We start from the raw sequence: 15,498 nt of genomic DNA, 5'->3' as shown, positions 1-15,498 counted from the left end.
GAATGATCAGACAGCCTGTGAGATAGTCTCACATGGGAGAAGTGGCCAGGGCCACGAAGGCTCCCAATCTAGCCATGTGACACCCAGGGTAGCCCCTCCTCTGCCTCCCCCTTACCTCAGCTGGGCCAAGAGAGGCTGCAGGAGGCTCGGAACCTGGGGCGTCTCTGAGGATGGGGATTATGAGGAGCCGCACCCCTGTCCAGGACACCCAGCCCAGCCGCACCCTCCCTGCCTGCCTGTGACTGATTAGGAGACCAGGACTGAGGCATTTGGTGGGAGATCCTGCCTGGATAAGTGCTGGCAGCTTGTCCAACACGCCAAAGATCTCCATGCTTCAGCTGCTGGTCCCAAAAGCTCAGGCCTCCTGGGCCCCGAGCCAGAGGGCCAGGGCCTGAGTGGACATGGGAGTGGTGAGCTCTGGGGCAGAGTGAACTGGGGCATGGAGAGGACCCAGCTTTGGAGGCTGGGAGGCAGTTGATCTGTGGCTGCTGACAAAGTCTGAATTCTCTCCAAGAGAAGATAGGAGGCCAGCCCAGGGCCTGGCCCACTAGGTGCTCAGCAAATGTGCAGGATCAGGAAGATATGGCTGGTGGCCCTGGAGGACTCTACCACTCATGGTGGTCTGGAGGCCTGAGGGCTGGACCCATGCACAGTGAGGGGGCAGCTGCTATCTGAGCCCACCCGGTCAGGCCAGCTACGAGTGTTACATGTAGCTGTCCCCTGCGTCCATCACCATGAGCTGGCTCTGGGGCCCAGAGACCATGCCCAAGGGCTTCCCTGGCCTCTCGAACACCATGCAGATGGGTGTCCTAGCCCAAGGGAAAGGGTCAACCTGACACTGCTGCTTGTCTGCCACAATAACGTTACCCTCCGGATCAGTGGACACACCCAACAGGCTCGCAGGCATTTCGGAACAGCTAAGCATCCCCAAACTTCTCACTTACAACAAAGCCCCTGTAGACCTCAGGCCCACCCATCAGGGCCCCTCCAGACCCAGCCTGGAGGCTGGGACCAGCAGCTCCAAAGTGGGTCCCACTGTGGAGCTCTGTACAGCTCCAGAAAGCAGACAAGGGCATCCACAGCCAGCCCCCGAGGGGCCAGGAAGTGCCCACCATCACCCAGTTCCACGGGCGCTTGGGAAGTGTGCTGGAGTGCGTGGACAGCGCTGTGGACAAGTTCACTGACCACCATGAGCGCAGCAGCTGTCACAGCCACATCCTCTGGCACGAAGTCCCTGAACCCTGGCACCAGGCAGGACAGGTGGCAGACAGAGCGTCCCTCAAGGTCCAGCACGTAGATGCAGGAGCAGCTCCAGCTTTCAGGAAGAGCAGGCCACCCAGGGAGCAGTGCAGACCCTGGGCCCCCCCTTCAGCGGGATCTGCCTGAGCAGCCAGGAGTGAGCCGAGTCTCCAGGACGGTCCAGAGTGAGTGAAGAGCCTGGGGGGCAGCTGGCCAGCTGGTGGGGAAGCCCAGAAGGAAAGAGCAGGAAGCCAGAAGGTGGGTGTGCCAGCGAGTTACTATGGTTGGGCCAAGTTTGGGGCTGCTAGAGAAAGTGAGCCCCGCGGTGTGCCGAGCAGCAGCTGCCTCAGTTCCCCTGTGCCCTTCCAGGCAGTGCTGGTGTTCTGATTTTCAGAGGAGGCAACTGAGGCGTGAAGGTGGGGGTGGAGGTGAGGGAGCTGGATTCAAACTCAGTTCCACCAGGTCCTGAGCCTGGTTCAGCCCGCAAACCCAGCAGCCAGCTGTCTCTAGGTCCTATTTTCCCAGCATGATGCCTGGAATACAGTTCTGGGAGACATGGACCGTGAAGGTTGCTGTGGGCTTTGCTCTGAGACCTGAATGAGCTTGCGGGCATTGAGATGTCCCAAGATGGGGTGAGGGTGACAGATGAGGAGTGTTTCTCAAACCCATTTGCCCATGAAACCGTTCCTTCCTTTAGGCAGGGAAAGTGACCCTTCTTGGGGACAGCCCAAGCCCCTGCCCATTGGTACCACACAGTCCCTGGAGACTTCCAACAGCCGAGGGATGAGGCCAGGGTCCTGTCCTACGCCTCCCCACCTGCCCTTACCCAGGGAGGCCAGCGGGAAGGGTCTCCTGCCCAGGGCCAGACTTTGGACCCTGCTCCAGCAGCAGCCTCTGTAGTTGGAAACCAGAGCCTGAGGGAGTGGAAGGGGCCACCTTGACATGGGCAAGGAGGAGGGGGCAGGAGAAGCCACTGGGCCCTACGGGGTCCTGACACACGGCTTCCGCTGCTAAACCCCAGGGACGCCCAGTGCTGCCACATTCCTGCCTTGGGGCCTTTGCCCAGGCCGCTGGGCCATTCTTCCCGCTGCCCCTGCTTGGCTGGATGCCACTCGTGGTTAGCGCAACCAACTCCTCCCCAGGGAGGCCCCACAGCCGTCCGCACCCCACACCCTTCTGCGATGTCAGGCATGGGCTCACTCTTCAGAAGGCTCTGAGCAAATATCTGCAGGTGAAGCGGTCCCACCCCCCGACCCCCAGCAGGACCAGGGGCCAGGTGGAGGACTTCCCGGGGTCCATCGTGTCCCCCCACCCCTAGAATGGGCAGGTTGGGTCCTGTCTCTCTGTTTCCATTTCTGCACCGGTGAAGCTGGGTGATCTCCCCCAACAGGGCCAGGCTGTTTGCCCGGAGGGTGATGAGAAATCAGGGAGCAGCAGACACGACACCTACAGGTGCCGATGGGAGGCCCAAGGCTCAGGACCTGGGGGTTCCCTGGACCCTTCCTAACTCAGCCCACAGTCCCCTGCAGCTCCTCTGGGAAGCCCCTGGAAGGTGGAGGGTCAGCCTCTGTCTGCAACTCACAGCTCTCCCCGCCTGGCTGGCCTGCACCCCCCTCTGGACACTGGCTCTTAACGCCCCTTGGTGGGGAGGGCGGCCGATGCTATCTGCTGCCCGGGACAGTTAATGGGGCAGCCACAGGTCCTGCTCCGACTGGCCCCAGCCCGGCTGGTCCAGCTTGGGGGAGCCAGGCGCAGGCAGGAACTGCCTTCCCCGGGGCTATTCCTGAGTGGGCCAATTCCCAGGGAGAGAAGTGATTAGCTGGGTCCAAGGGTCCCCTAGGAGCCCCTCCCTACCTGCCCCCACCCCAGCCTGTGGGAAAGGCCAAGTCTAGCCTGGCCGTGCTGGGAGGGAGGCAGCGAGCTGTGAAGGCCACCCGATGCCTATCATGACTGCAGGGGCTGGCAGGGGCCCAGTGGAGGCCATGCCGGGCAAGCAGCCCGGGGCCACAAGATGTGGGGAGCACCTTTTAACTGCAGGGGGAGCAGCCTCCAGCGCGGATCTGACATTAGGGCTGCCCTGCCAGACACAGGGGCTGCAGGCATGCCTGGAGGCCCTGCCCACCACCAGTGTGCGGACACACTGGTCTGACCCGCGCACCTGCTTCTCCTTGCTCTGCCCCTTCCGATGGAAAGCCCCCCACTCTATCCCCAGACTCTGCCCCTCCAGGGAGGGCCCAGTCTACAGGAGGCAGGTTAGGATCTGAAGGTGGACACCCGGCAGGGCGGCCCCAGGACACTGCCTACCCAGATGCCCGCGGCTGGTACATTTGCACAGGGGGAAGGTGTCCCGATGGTGACAGTGGAGCAGCAAGGGAAAGAGGAGGCTCAGACAGGGTGTGTGAAGGTGGTTTCTATTTTAATGTCCACAGCTGTGATCAATAAAAAAGCCGCGGCTCTCTGCTGTCCCTGTGTGGCCCCAGAGACAGGCCACGGCCGTGGCGGGTGGGGTCTGTTCACGGGCATGCTGGGCAGGCTCCAGGTCTCAGCCCCTGGGGCGGAGGCAGGCAGGGGGCCAGGTGGTGTGCATGGGATTGGGGAAGGGCCTCTGTCTGTTACGGAGCTGTGCTCAGACCTCGGCCCCTGGGGAGCTCTGCAGGCCAGAGACAGCCTCGGGAGGCCAGGAGCCCCCAGCCCTGCCACGGGGGCCCCAGCTACTGCCAGGAATGACAGGGTCCTCTGGGGCTGGGAGGGGGAGCCCCGGGGGAGGGACACTGGAGTCAGCCTCACACTTGGTGGTATGGCCAGAGAAAGGCTCAGCCACTGTGGGGCCCAGCATCCTGGGTGGCTCAGGGGTTCCCTGGGCCAATACAGAACCCAGCTCTGGTTGCCCCCAGGACCCTGAGGACACCTCGGGCACCTTGGAGGGCGTCCGTTTCACCGAGAGGTCGAGTGGCATGTCTGGGGGCCGCACGGCCTGCTCTAGCACCTGGTGGATGGTGAGCAGCTCCCTGCGGATCTTGCCCAGTTGCTCCCGCAGAGGCCGTGGGGCCAGGCCCCTGGCAGGTGCCAACTGCCCCAGGCGCTGCTCCACCCTAGCATAGTCGCCGAGAGCCCGGGTCAGGTCCTCACACACATGCCCAGGGCCCCCCAGCACCAGGCCCGGTGGCTGCTGGGGCAGCGGGGAAACAGGGCCCAGGATCTCCGGGTCGCCTGGCTCCTTGTCCTCAGGCCAGAGAATCATGGAGGGGCCATTCCGCAGGCTAGGGAGTAGGAGCCGGTCAGAAGGCTGTGCTGCCCCCCTGTCCCCCCAGCCTCTGCCCCACTCTCTCTCGTGCCCCCTGTACAGTCTGTCTCCCTGGCCTAGAGACCCGGGACCCCAGAAGGACAGACAGACTGGCTCTCTGGTCTCAGTATCCTCTCTGTGGCCTGAAGCACATATTCCTGGACACTAAGTCAGAACAGAGGCCCAGCCCTCCTCCCCCAACCTCAACCCACCCCCCAACATGGCTGGGGAACCCTGACACCTACCTGCTCTGGGAACCAAAGTTGGCCAAGCTGGAGGGAGCCTTCGGGGGCTCCAGCCTGCTTCCCGGGGGCAGCTTCCTCTTGGGGTCACTCTGGGCAGCCAGCTCCAGCCCTCCCTCCTGCCCTGGGTCCCTGGGGGCACCACAGGGCCAGGGCCCCCCCAGCCCAGGTACTGGCACTTTTAACAGCCCAGGGGCCAGAGTCCCAGGGGGTCCCTTGGGAGGAGCAGGAGCCTTGGCAGGGGCAGCAGCCTTGCCTGCCTGCAGCCCCAGGCTGTGCTCCAGGAGCAGAGGGTAGTATAGGCGGGGGAGAGGGGTGGGGCGCTCTAGGGGTTGCAGGGCAGGGAAGGCAGAGGCTGGGGGAAGGAGGGGGCTGGCTGAGCCCAGGAAGGGCATATGGGCTGCCGTGGCCAGGGAGGGCCCCAGGTAGGAAAAGAGGCTGGGGCCAAGAGGGTAGTTGACTCCCAGCAGGGACAGCTGGAGGCTCTGGGCCTCAGGGAACTCGCTGGAGGTGGGCGGAGGGTAGCAGGGGACGCTGCTCTCAGGGCCCACTGAGGCTGAGTCTACCACAGCCATGCTCCTGGGGCCCCTGCCCAGCCCTGGCTTCCATGACTCGGCCAGCAGCCCTCCAAGGCCCACACCCTTCTGGGCATCCTTGGCTGCAGGGGGTGGTGTCTCTGGGGACCCCTCAGCCTCTGGCTTGGGGCCCCCTCCACAGCGGTGCAGGGAGAGAAGGTCAGTGACAACGAGGTCGGGCGTGGCGGGAGCATCTGGGAGCCGAGCTCCTCGGGGTCGCCTGCCCGGTTCTGTGGGGCCAGAGGGGCAGTCTGTGGCGGGCTCCAGGGGCCGGGGGGTGGCAGGGGCACGGCGGCATGCCCAGTCGGGGGAATCAAGCAGCAGCGAGAGGGAGTCCTTGCAGAGGCTGTACTTCATGTGGTTGTACAGGTGCGACTTCTCCAGGCAGGTGAACGGGCACTGGAAGCACTTGTAGTTGTAGGGCTTCCCCCAGGGCCGCGGGATGTAGTGTGGCTTCTTGGGCTTCCGTGCCCGCGCCCGTGCCCCGGGGCCCAGGCGGCATGAGCCTGCCACCTCTCGGGACATGGCAGCCTGCTAGTGGACCGGCCACGGCACCATGGCCACCTGCAGACAAGGGGCCTTGGTCAGTGCCTCCGTCGGCTCCCAGAGCGCCAGGGGTGGAAGCCGGATATGGCATTGCCTCCTCCCTGAGCCTGGGCTTCCCTGCCTTTCACAGGTAGTTCAGACCTAGAACGCCCTCCCCACCTCACCCTTCAGTCCCTCTCCACCCACACTTCTAGAGCCACCAGGCGTAGATGATAAAAATGCAGGCTGTCCAGCCCTGGCTGGTGGGGCTCAGTGGCTAGAGTGTCGGCCCACACAGAAGGGTCGGGTTCGATTCCTGGTCAAGAGCACCTACCTGGGTTGCAGGTTCCATCTCTGCCCGGCCGGGGTGTGTGTGGGAGGCAACCAATCGAAGTGTGTCTCTTACATCGATGTCTCTCTCTCTCTCTCTCTCTCTCTCTCTCTCTCTCTCTCTACCTCCTTCCTCCCTCCCTTCCACTCTCTCTAAAATATCTATGGGGAAAAATATCCTTGGGTGTAGATTAACAAAACACTACAAAACAAAAAACAAAAAGAAATGCAGGATGCTCAGTTACATCTGACTCAAATAAATGACAAATACTTGTTTTAATCTAGCCAATATTTGGAACATGCTATAAAAAGTATTTGTTGTTTACCTGAAATTTAAGTTTAACTAGATATCTGGTATTTTATCTCTGCCTCAGGCCCAGCTAGCCCCCAGCAGGCCCAGTTCTGGGGTGATTCCATCCAGACCTGTTTCTGTTTACCCAACGGGCATTGGTGAGTGACTGGAAGGAGCTAAGTATGACCAGGCCTGGTCCTGGGGGGCATCAGCTCTTCCTTGTCTTACTCCCTCCAAAGACCCCCTGCTTGTGCCAGGAAGCTGAGAAAAGCCACTGAGAGGAGCAGCCGGCAGAAGGCTCTGAGCCTCTGTGTGCACACGCATGAGTGTGTGCTCCTACTGGGCACTCGAGCTTTCTGAGGGGTCAGCCTCACGCGGGGTAGGCCAGGCTGGGGGGCGTGGACGTCACAGCATGGCCCCACAGCACAGCCACCTGCTCAGCCTGGCTCCATCTGGGTGGCTTCGGGCAGGTCAGCAGCCGAGCCTGCAGTTGCCGAGCTCGGCCAAGACCTCTTCCTCTTCCCGTGCCCTGCATGTTCACTCAGAGCCGTTCTGCACTCCATCTGGGCCACCACCTGGGCTGCCCACCACCCCGGTGTGTGCCTGCGTGGGGCGCAAGGGGAGTGTGCGCACACTCACGTATGCGGCTCTAGTCGAGCTCTCACTCAGTGCCTGGAGGGACAGCCTCTGCACCGCTGGGCCGAGTGGGGAGAGAGTGGACCTCCAAAATTCATGGGGTCCGGCACAAGCACACACAAGACTCACACCACACTCAGTGTGGACATGGTAACTGCATATGAATGCACTCACAGCGCAGGCGGGGTGTGAGCAGACACTCAGACACATGCAGGTGCAATGTGCCCACACATACATACACACTACACACATGGTCACAGACACTCTCATGGATGTGGACGGACACACTCATCCTGCTCCGGCTCAGGGATGGCCCGTGGGTTAAGCAGGGGGCTGGGGCAGCCGGGCAGCCACAGAGAGCAGGCTGTTCTCCCTGCCGGCCTTCGGGCTCTGCACATGGCAGGCAGTCACGTCTGCTGCTCTCCAACACTGGGTGGGCACCCCCACTACGGGGACAGCCAGAGAGGCAGAGCAGGCTGCCCATGCGGAGAGGCCTCTGAGAGGGGTTCGCACGGGCAGGGCCGGGGCGTGGAAGGCAGGGTAAGCAGAGATGAGCGGAGCAGTGTGCGGATGGCTACATCTGGGAGGGGATGGGGCTCCAAAAGGGGTGAGGGATGGGGAGGAGGGGGCTGGGACCAGGAAAGGGCTCCCTGGACTTAGTGGTGGGTGTAGAGGCAGGCCCCAGCCCCCAGCCCCCCAAGATACAGATGACAAATGGGCATGTATGCTGGGGAGACAGAGACGGCTGTGCTGGGGCCATCGATCACCCAGCCCTGGGAGCCACACAGCTGTGCTGCCTGGTGCCACCGCCCACCTCACCTCCCAGCCCAGTCCCTGGACTCGGGGGTGGGGGTGGGGGTATCCTCCTGGGCCCCAGGACTCAGGAGGAGCAAGTGGGGGGCTTGTCCAGGAACCATCTCAGCAGCTGCTGACTGCACAGGGACCCAGAGGATGCCTGACACCCACCTGGCATACTTGTGCACAAGCATGAGACACCCCCAGACACCAGCACGTACCCACATACATCCAAAGGCACATTCATTGGCACACGTGTCCCAACCCGTGACTGGGTGCACGCTTCCAGAGGGGCCTGCGCCCACATTGTGCCAGCCCAGACACCCGGATCCCACTAACCTTTCCTTGTCTTGGGGCGAACTGGGGGCAGGCCAGGAGCAGGAGGCCCCACCCCAGGAGACGAGAAGGGACACGCAGCTCCTGGGGCAGCCACTAGCCACCAAGGGATTACAGCTCACCCATCCCGCCGGCCCCTTTGGGACTCCAGAGCACCCCACAAGGTGTATGGCAGAGGGGGTGAGCAGGCTACTCCTTAAGACCCCAACTCCCTCCCCCTTGCCCTCCCCAGCCTCACCCTGGAGGGCGCCCTCCTATAGGGATGGGCTGCTTCGCTCAGTTGATCCCGGTGCACGGAGCCTGGACGCTGGGAAGTGGGGAAAGTAGTGTCTGGGATACTCCCGGAGTCCCCCCTCCCTGGCCCCCGCCCCCCCGCCCCCCCGTTGCCCTGGCGCCCAGCCCGGCCCCACGCGGCCCCTGAACTTGGCCAGCTGCGCTGAAGCTCGCGCCCACCCTACCTGCGCCCTGGCCGGAACAGAGCCCGCGGCGCCCCGTGAAGTCTGCACGTCGCCCCCAGGATCAGGCAGAAACTTCTCGCTCCTTCCCCACTCGGCACCCTTTCTCCCCACCCCACGCGAAACCGGCTCAGGCTCTCGGGGTAGCGACACGGACTCCCGCGGGAGAAACTGAGGCCCGATGCTGGGAGCGCCCGCCGCCCCCCTACCACCACCACCACCACCACCGCGCGCGGTCTGCAGTCACTCACTTGGCAGCGAGTCCCCGAAGCCTCCACCACCGACCGAGTACCCCCGACGCCGCCTCGCACCCACTGAAGTTGGCGGCAGGAGCGGCCGCGCGTGCGCCGCCGCGCTGGGCTCCGGGGGGCGCTGCGACCTCCAACACGGACTAGCGGGGGAGGGGGAGAGCGACTGCAGGTTGCGGTCTCCCCTTGGCCACCCCAGGTGACCCGCTCTCCCCCAGCCCCCGTCTCTCCTCCTCCCGCGCACAGTCACCCCCTCGCGCGCACTCACCAGCCTGGCGCGCCCAGGACCTGACCAGCTCTCTCCGCAGCGCGGTAACTCCTGGACAGAGCGGTGGCCGGTGACACCGGTGGCACCACCAGGGACGGGCAGCGTCGCGGAGGAGCCAGGAGTGGAGGCGCAGGTGTACAGACGAATGCGGGGCGCCTGGCACCGTCCCCGCCCCCCGTCGCCTGCAGGCTGCCGCGGGGGTGCGCACAGAGGCGGCCAGGTCTCCCGGGGTCCCCGCAGCGGTGTTGATGGGGTGTCAGCGGCCGAGGGCACCTGGAGAGGGGCCGTCAGCACTCATCCGTCAGGGCAGGGCTCTGGCCCCTGACAGCTGCCTGCCTGAGCCAGGGCCTAGGGGCCAAGCCCCAGGACAGGGGGTGCTGTGGGGAACAGAGCCAGCCTTGAGGGGGGCGGGGTGCTGCAGCCCAGCCCAGGAGGGGACAGGCCCAGCCCCGGAGGGGACAGAGCCTAGTCCTAGGAGGGCTGGAGCACAGAGCTGAGTGGCATAGCCCAGTGAGGGGACAGTGGAACAAGAATCCTTTTCTGGCCAGCTCTGCCTGGCCAAGCCATGCCTCCAGTGCTGTGTCCTCTTCTCCAAACAGGAGGCTGAATGGATCTGCACCCCCAAACCCTTGCCCTTCCCACTGACCCATACATTCACTCCCCACTTCCTGAAAGCATTACCACCTCCTCCAGTCCCAGCCCAGACTCCTCACTCCCCTGGCAGGTGCCCCAGGAAGATTGTACAGCCAGGCCCTCCACCTTCTGTCTGCACGCCTCTCCACTGCTGGAGGGCCTGGGGAGGGGAGGGGGAGGCCAGAGAGAGGCTTGTACATCCACAGACCCGCCATGATCCCCGCTAATGTCCCCATGGCCGGAGCTGCTCCCAGCCCCACCCAGGGTAGACCAGCTTCCACATTACTTCCCAAGATATCACATTTTAAGTCTGGGGTCCCCCTGCTTCTCAGCGGGGTCCTCATGGAAATTCATCTGGCCAGCCAGTTCCATCTGGACATAGACACAGACATGCCAGGACAGAGCCAGGCCATGTTTCTCCCAGCAAATCTGCCTCATTCAGGAGAAAGGACCTTAACCCGGAGATGTGTGATGGAGCCATTCGGGCTGCGTATGGGATCTGCAGCCAAAGGGGTGAGTGCTGCTTCAGGCCGGCTCCGTGGAGGCACAGAGGGCCCCATGAGAGTTCACTTGGCTCCCCTGTAGGCTCAGCTACAGGTTTCCTAGAGTATCCCCAGCTCAGTTTGGGGGACAGAAGTACATAGGGGAAGGAAGGAGTACCCTCTAGGGGTCTCTGGGTGTCCCATCTCGAATGGGGAAAAAGAACTGGAGAGAAACTGGATCCAGAGTTTAGCATGTCTTGGACCCTGTGAACCAGGCCTCAGTTTCCCAATTTGTGCAGGAGGGTGACAGGCCATGGCCCAGTTATTGGCACAGGTGTCCTTGTTCAACCAACACGTGTTCATAAGGAACAGCGTCCCGAGGTTCTGGGGGCAGCCAGTGTGAAGACACTGATGTGAGGGTGAGCGTGCAGTTCGGTCTCCCTTCTGCTCCAGTGCCACCTTCCCTGATGCAACTTGGGGTGCTCCATTTCTCCCCCTCAAGTCCATGGAGCAGGAAGGGCTGCTGTGGGTGGCACAGCATGCCAGCTTTCCCCTCTGCCGGCCTGGCCTGGCCCGGCTGACCAGCTGACCGTGCAGGCAGCCCCGGGCCGAGAGACAGCTTGAGCAGCCGTCACGCCAGCAGTCCTGTGGAGAGTGGGGGCCAAGAGGCCCGCTCCTTTGCACACAAACCCAACCCTGGTCGTGCCCAGCCAGGCCCAGGCCCCTCATCACAGGCACTGTCCAGAGAGGGCAGTGGGCGCAGGTCACCTTGAGACAGTGTGAGTGGGGACCCCAGATCTTGGCCACGTGGTCCCAGAAACAGCTTTGTGCTTCCCTGCCCCTCACTGGCTGACCCCTTTAAGAGGCCACAGCTGCCGCCACAGGGGATGGGCTGGTTAGAGGCTGTTGCCATCATCCAGGGGAGGGAAAGGTATTGGATTAGAAAGTTTGCTCAAAGCACGCAGAATGAACAGGCCAGTGAAGTCAGGTGACCAAGGACCTCCCAAGGACCCCCCCTCCTCCCTCCCCGACCCCCCTCCCCGGGGAAGAGACTAGGACTGGGTTCTGGGAAAAGGAGGAGGTGCCTCGGAAAGTGAGTTCAGCACCAGCCATGGTGGCTGTCGTTGCGGCTGTTTTTCCCCCCAGAAATTTGGGTGAGAGGAGAGATGGCAGCACCTCCAGAGGAACTCAGCACCCAAGGGGCATGACCTGGGTATGTTTCTGGGCTTCCAGGAGGGGTCTGTGCAGGGGTGAAAGTGGGCCCCAAGCTTTCTGGGGTGGTGGGGGAGGTCCTGGGAGCTCGGTTGCAGCTGCAGCCCAGGGGCCTGTGCATGTGTCAGGCCAGTCCATCAGGTGCACAGATGACCGTCCCCACCACCCGAGACCGGGCGAGGCCAGGACAGCAGTGCCAGCCCCCACACCCTGTGCTTTCTGCTCGAGGCTCTCCACGCACATCTGCTCCCTCACAGCTGGTACACATTGTGCCTGGGGCCTGTCCCACTTTCCACCCAAGTGGGGTGTGGGGGTGGGTGATAACCTGCCCAATGGGACTCACCCCACATATTGGGGTAAACTTGGGCCCAGGGAGGCTGTCTGTCTCCTGATGCAGTGACAGGCACCCCCTTGGCATGGGGCTTGGTCCCCATGTTGCCCTGAGTCCTGAAACCCTTGCTTCGGTGCCCTCACTTGCGGAATGGGTGGTGGAGACTTACTTAGTCTCTGGGTGCTTCCGGCACCAGGTCCTGGGGAGCAGCCTTCTCTCCTCAGCGGGTCCTGGAACAGGGTGGTGTGGGGCCCATAGCCCCTTCCTCTGCCCTCAGTCAGAGCTCACCTTGGCCATTAACCTCTGCCCCACTTGCCCACAGTCCCCGCCTGTCACCTCCATTAGCGCCTGTGTGTCTGGGGGTGGGGTGTAGGGGTAGAACGGACAGGGGGCCCAGGGAAGGCAGGGGGCAGTGGCACGGTGCCCAGTAGGCCTGTCTCATCCCCTCAGGGCACACACACAGCTTTTGCTAGGGCAGGGGTAGGGACTGAGTTAGCCTGCCCAGTGGATAGAGGAATGGGGGGTGGGGGCAGCGGGAGCCCCCAGGCAGGGTGGGACAGACCCTGAGAGGGGTCAGCACCAAGCAGGGTGATGGCCATGGCTCGCTCACCCACTCGCTGATGAGCCCTGGGACATATGCAGCCTTGGTGTTCACAAGCCCCTGGGGCCCAGAGCATGGGTCATCCTTGGCACTCCTTCCACCTTGCCCACTGGAGGTGGCCTCAGCGAGCCAAGGCTGAGAGGCGTGGGCCCAGGGCGTGGCCGTAAGGCGGTCATACCTGAGGTCACTGCTCCCAAGAGCACTGGGGGCCCACAGCAGGGGGGAGGGGAGGGGCAGAGCCAGTGATGGGGCTGGGTGACCATGTGGATGGGGATCCCAGCCAGTGTTCACGACTCCACTGCAATGACACGGAGGGCTGGGAGCTCCCCAGGGAATCTGAGGGGCTGCCGGAGCTGGCCCACCCTGAAGGAAAGGGGCCCAGCTGGGAGGCTTCTGATACCAGGGACCCTAGCAGGCCTCTGCATCTGCTTCCCTGGGCCAGCAGACTGTCCCGTGCCTACTTCAAATGGGCCGCGCCATCCAACTAGCTGCCCTCGCCATGTGCTCTACCCCTAGACGCACCAGGTCCCCAGCCACTCTGGCGTGGGGTGTGGAGACTTGGTGTGCCTCAGACTGCTGTGACGGAGGGCTGCAGCGGGAGTGAGCTCCCCATTGTGGGAGGCACGCGAACTGGCGCAGGAGCCTTTGGATCATCGAGGGAGCAGCCTGGCCAGGTGGGTGGGATTGAGTGGCTTGGGCCCCCTGAGCCCCCACCCAGCTTCAGCCAGCACCGGCCAAGCAGCGCCCCAGGCCGACAGCAACCATATGTTGGAAGAGGAGCTGTGTGCGTTGCTCCTCGGGCCCCCGGGGCCTGGCCTTCCTGGGCCTGTCACAGCCGATTTTTCCTGCCTGAGTGGCAGGCTGGCCAGCGGGTGGGGGCTGCAGAGCCTCTGCATGGCTCCAGTCTGTCCCTCATGGCTCTCAACAGGGACCTGACACAGGGGGTAGATCCAGGTGCTGGCCCCCAATATATCCCCGCACGCCCCACCCTCTGTGGTCCCATCCAGATCAGGTTGGGTCCTTGAGAGAAGCCCTGGCGGCTGGGGGCCACCCTCCTTCTGGGTTGTGGGTGGGTGGCCAGGGGTGCACATGGGCTTGGCGCCCCAGCCCTGGGGCAGGCGGGAGAGGGCCGGGAGCCTCAGCCTTGTCAGTCCAGCGCCCAGAGCTGTGTAGAGGGAGGCGGGAGGCAGAGGCTAATTTGTACACTAAGTGCTTCTGACAGGGATGCCTCACAAGTGAGAACACATCACCGCCCGCCCTGGGAAGGCTGCCTTGGCCAATGGGTGGGCAGAGAGACAGCCTGGGAGAGGGGCCGGGATAGAGGGTAGTGGGGGCACACAGGGCCAACCCAAGTGGCAGAGAGACGAGGAGGGGGCCAGGGTGTTGGGAAGGGGGAGGGTGGGGAAGAGAAGGGGAGCAAGGAGTGCCTGGAAGCAGGAGCCCCAGCAGTCAGAGGGCGAGATACAGCAGGCTGAGGTGTGGAGCCAAGCCCAACAGTGAGGAGGGTGGCAGTCCCCCATCTCCCTGCTGTGGTCATTTGCCCTGTCCACTCCCCGGCCTGGGGTCCGGGTGCCACCCTGTATGGCTGAGAGCACAACGGGTGGCTTACCCCTCAGGCTGGGTTGGCTCCCCCATCCCCCCCATCCTCTCACCACTAGCGGCCTCAGCCCCCCTAATGGTTGGCCCTGCCAGCACGCCCCTCAAGCTTCAGTGTCATGACTAAAGGTCTTACCTGTGGGGCCCCCTAACTCTTTGGACACTGTGCCCTCCAGGGCTGGGGGCACCTGGCCCCTACTCTTACTCTCTCCTTGTTGGAACCTCTTCCCCTACAGGCTGGGGTCCAAGGGGAGGGGTGCTGGCTGGGGTGAGCAGGTGTCTCCAGGCTGGCCAAGGGGATTGGCATGCAGCCCCATGACCCACTGTGACGACCGCTGCCTGGCCCGACACCACAAGGACGCCAGGCACCATTGGAACTAGTCCAGGCTGCCTGGAACGCCGCAGGGGTGACCGAGCTAGCTTTCCGACGGCTGGAGGGTCTACGAGGCCTGGCCCCGCCCCACGGGAGAGGGTCCAGCGGCCAGCACAGCCGCGGTGGATCAGGGCGGGTGTCTTTGGGCGTCGAGGTGAGATGTGTTGTGGCAGCTCCCCCGCTGCCCGAGGCCCGCCTGGAGCGAACACTGCTGGTGGCTTTAATTGCTTTCACATTCGATAGGCTGGCCTGTGACAGGCCTCTTACACTCGCTGAGTGCCAGCCTCTGTACCCCAGACCCCCCCCCCTCATTCAGGGAGGAGCCTAGACTGAGACCAAAAACCACATACCCGATGGGGGAGCTGGCCTTAGCTGCTACCTGTGACATGAGGATGGTGCCTCCCAGAATGAACAGGAGGGGACCCGGGGCCAGACAGTAGCAGGTCGCAACCCGCAGGAGAATTGAAACTTTTCCTCAGCGGCCCCCATGCTCCACCTGCTCCTGCCTGATGACTGATGAATTCAGACAGGCACCCCCAGAAAGACGTCGCTGGGAAAAGCCGCACCTCCGTACTATCCTGTCTGCATGCGGCTGAGGCCGCGTGGGGACCAGCCTGCCGACCACCACACGGTCTGGCCCACCCCCACCCTCTGCTTGGACACTTGCTCCTTTCTGGGTCAAAGGCAGCTGGTGAGCAGGGTGGCCCTAACGGCTCCTTGTGAGGATGAACTCCGGTACCAGCAAGCCACCCCCAACATCACGGGTTCTGCACATACAGGCGAGGGGAGGGGTGTAGACAGATGAGGAGACAGCATTATAAAACAAAACATTTCATTTGGTCCATCAGAGCCTGAGTCTGGAAACACCATGGAGAGTCATCCTACAGGGCTGGGGATGGCTGATAAAATAGTCTCTGTGTCAGAAGAGCTGGCTGTATGTACAGGGTTAAAAATATTCACAGCTCAAGAGTAAAAGGAGAAAATATAAAGGAGGCCCAAAGGGGAGTGTAGTGCTTCCTGGTGTTTCTCCAGTTGTAACCCCCCCC

General features: G+C 63.1%; 1 protein-coding gene across 1 annotated transcript; it reads right to left on the bottom strand.

Annotated features, from left to right (window-relative positions):
* Nucleotides 1-3,865: 3,865 nt before the first annotated feature.
* PRR35 (proline rich 35) lies at nucleotides 3,866-5,864 on the bottom strand. Its single transcript, XM_054714216.1, has 2 exons — nucleotides 4,768-5,864; nucleotides 3,866-4,499 (listed from the first exon to the last, which is right to left on the bottom strand). Exons 1-2 carry the CDS (start codon nucleotides 5,862-5,864, stop codon nucleotides 3,866-3,868), a joined length of 1,731 nt encoding a protein of 576 aa, XP_054570191.1.
* Between the last annotated feature and the right edge of the window lie 9,634 nt (nucleotides 5,865-15,498).

The sequence above is a fragment of the Eptesicus fuscus genome, chromosome 4, assembly GCF_027574615.1.
Source record: "Eptesicus fuscus isolate TK198812 chromosome 4, DD_ASM_mEF_20220401, whole genome shotgun sequence".
NCBI classification, from domain to species: domain Eukaryota; kingdom Metazoa; phylum Chordata; class Mammalia; order Chiroptera; family Vespertilionidae; genus Eptesicus; species Eptesicus fuscus.
Note: the sequence above shows the minus strand (reverse complement) of the source record. Positions and strands in the feature narration are given on the sequence as shown.

Bases quoted from the DNA above. Each gene is read 5' to 3' on its own strand.
- PRR35 (XM_054714216.1), bottom strand. From the start codon at position 5,864: ATGTCCCGAGAGGTGGCAGGCTCATGCCGCCTGGGCCCCGGGGCACGG. The intron at 4,500-4,767 runs GTAGGTGTCAGG...CCTACTCCCTAG, and splicing joins AACTTTGGTTCCCAGAGCAG to CCTGCGGAATGGCCCCTCCA.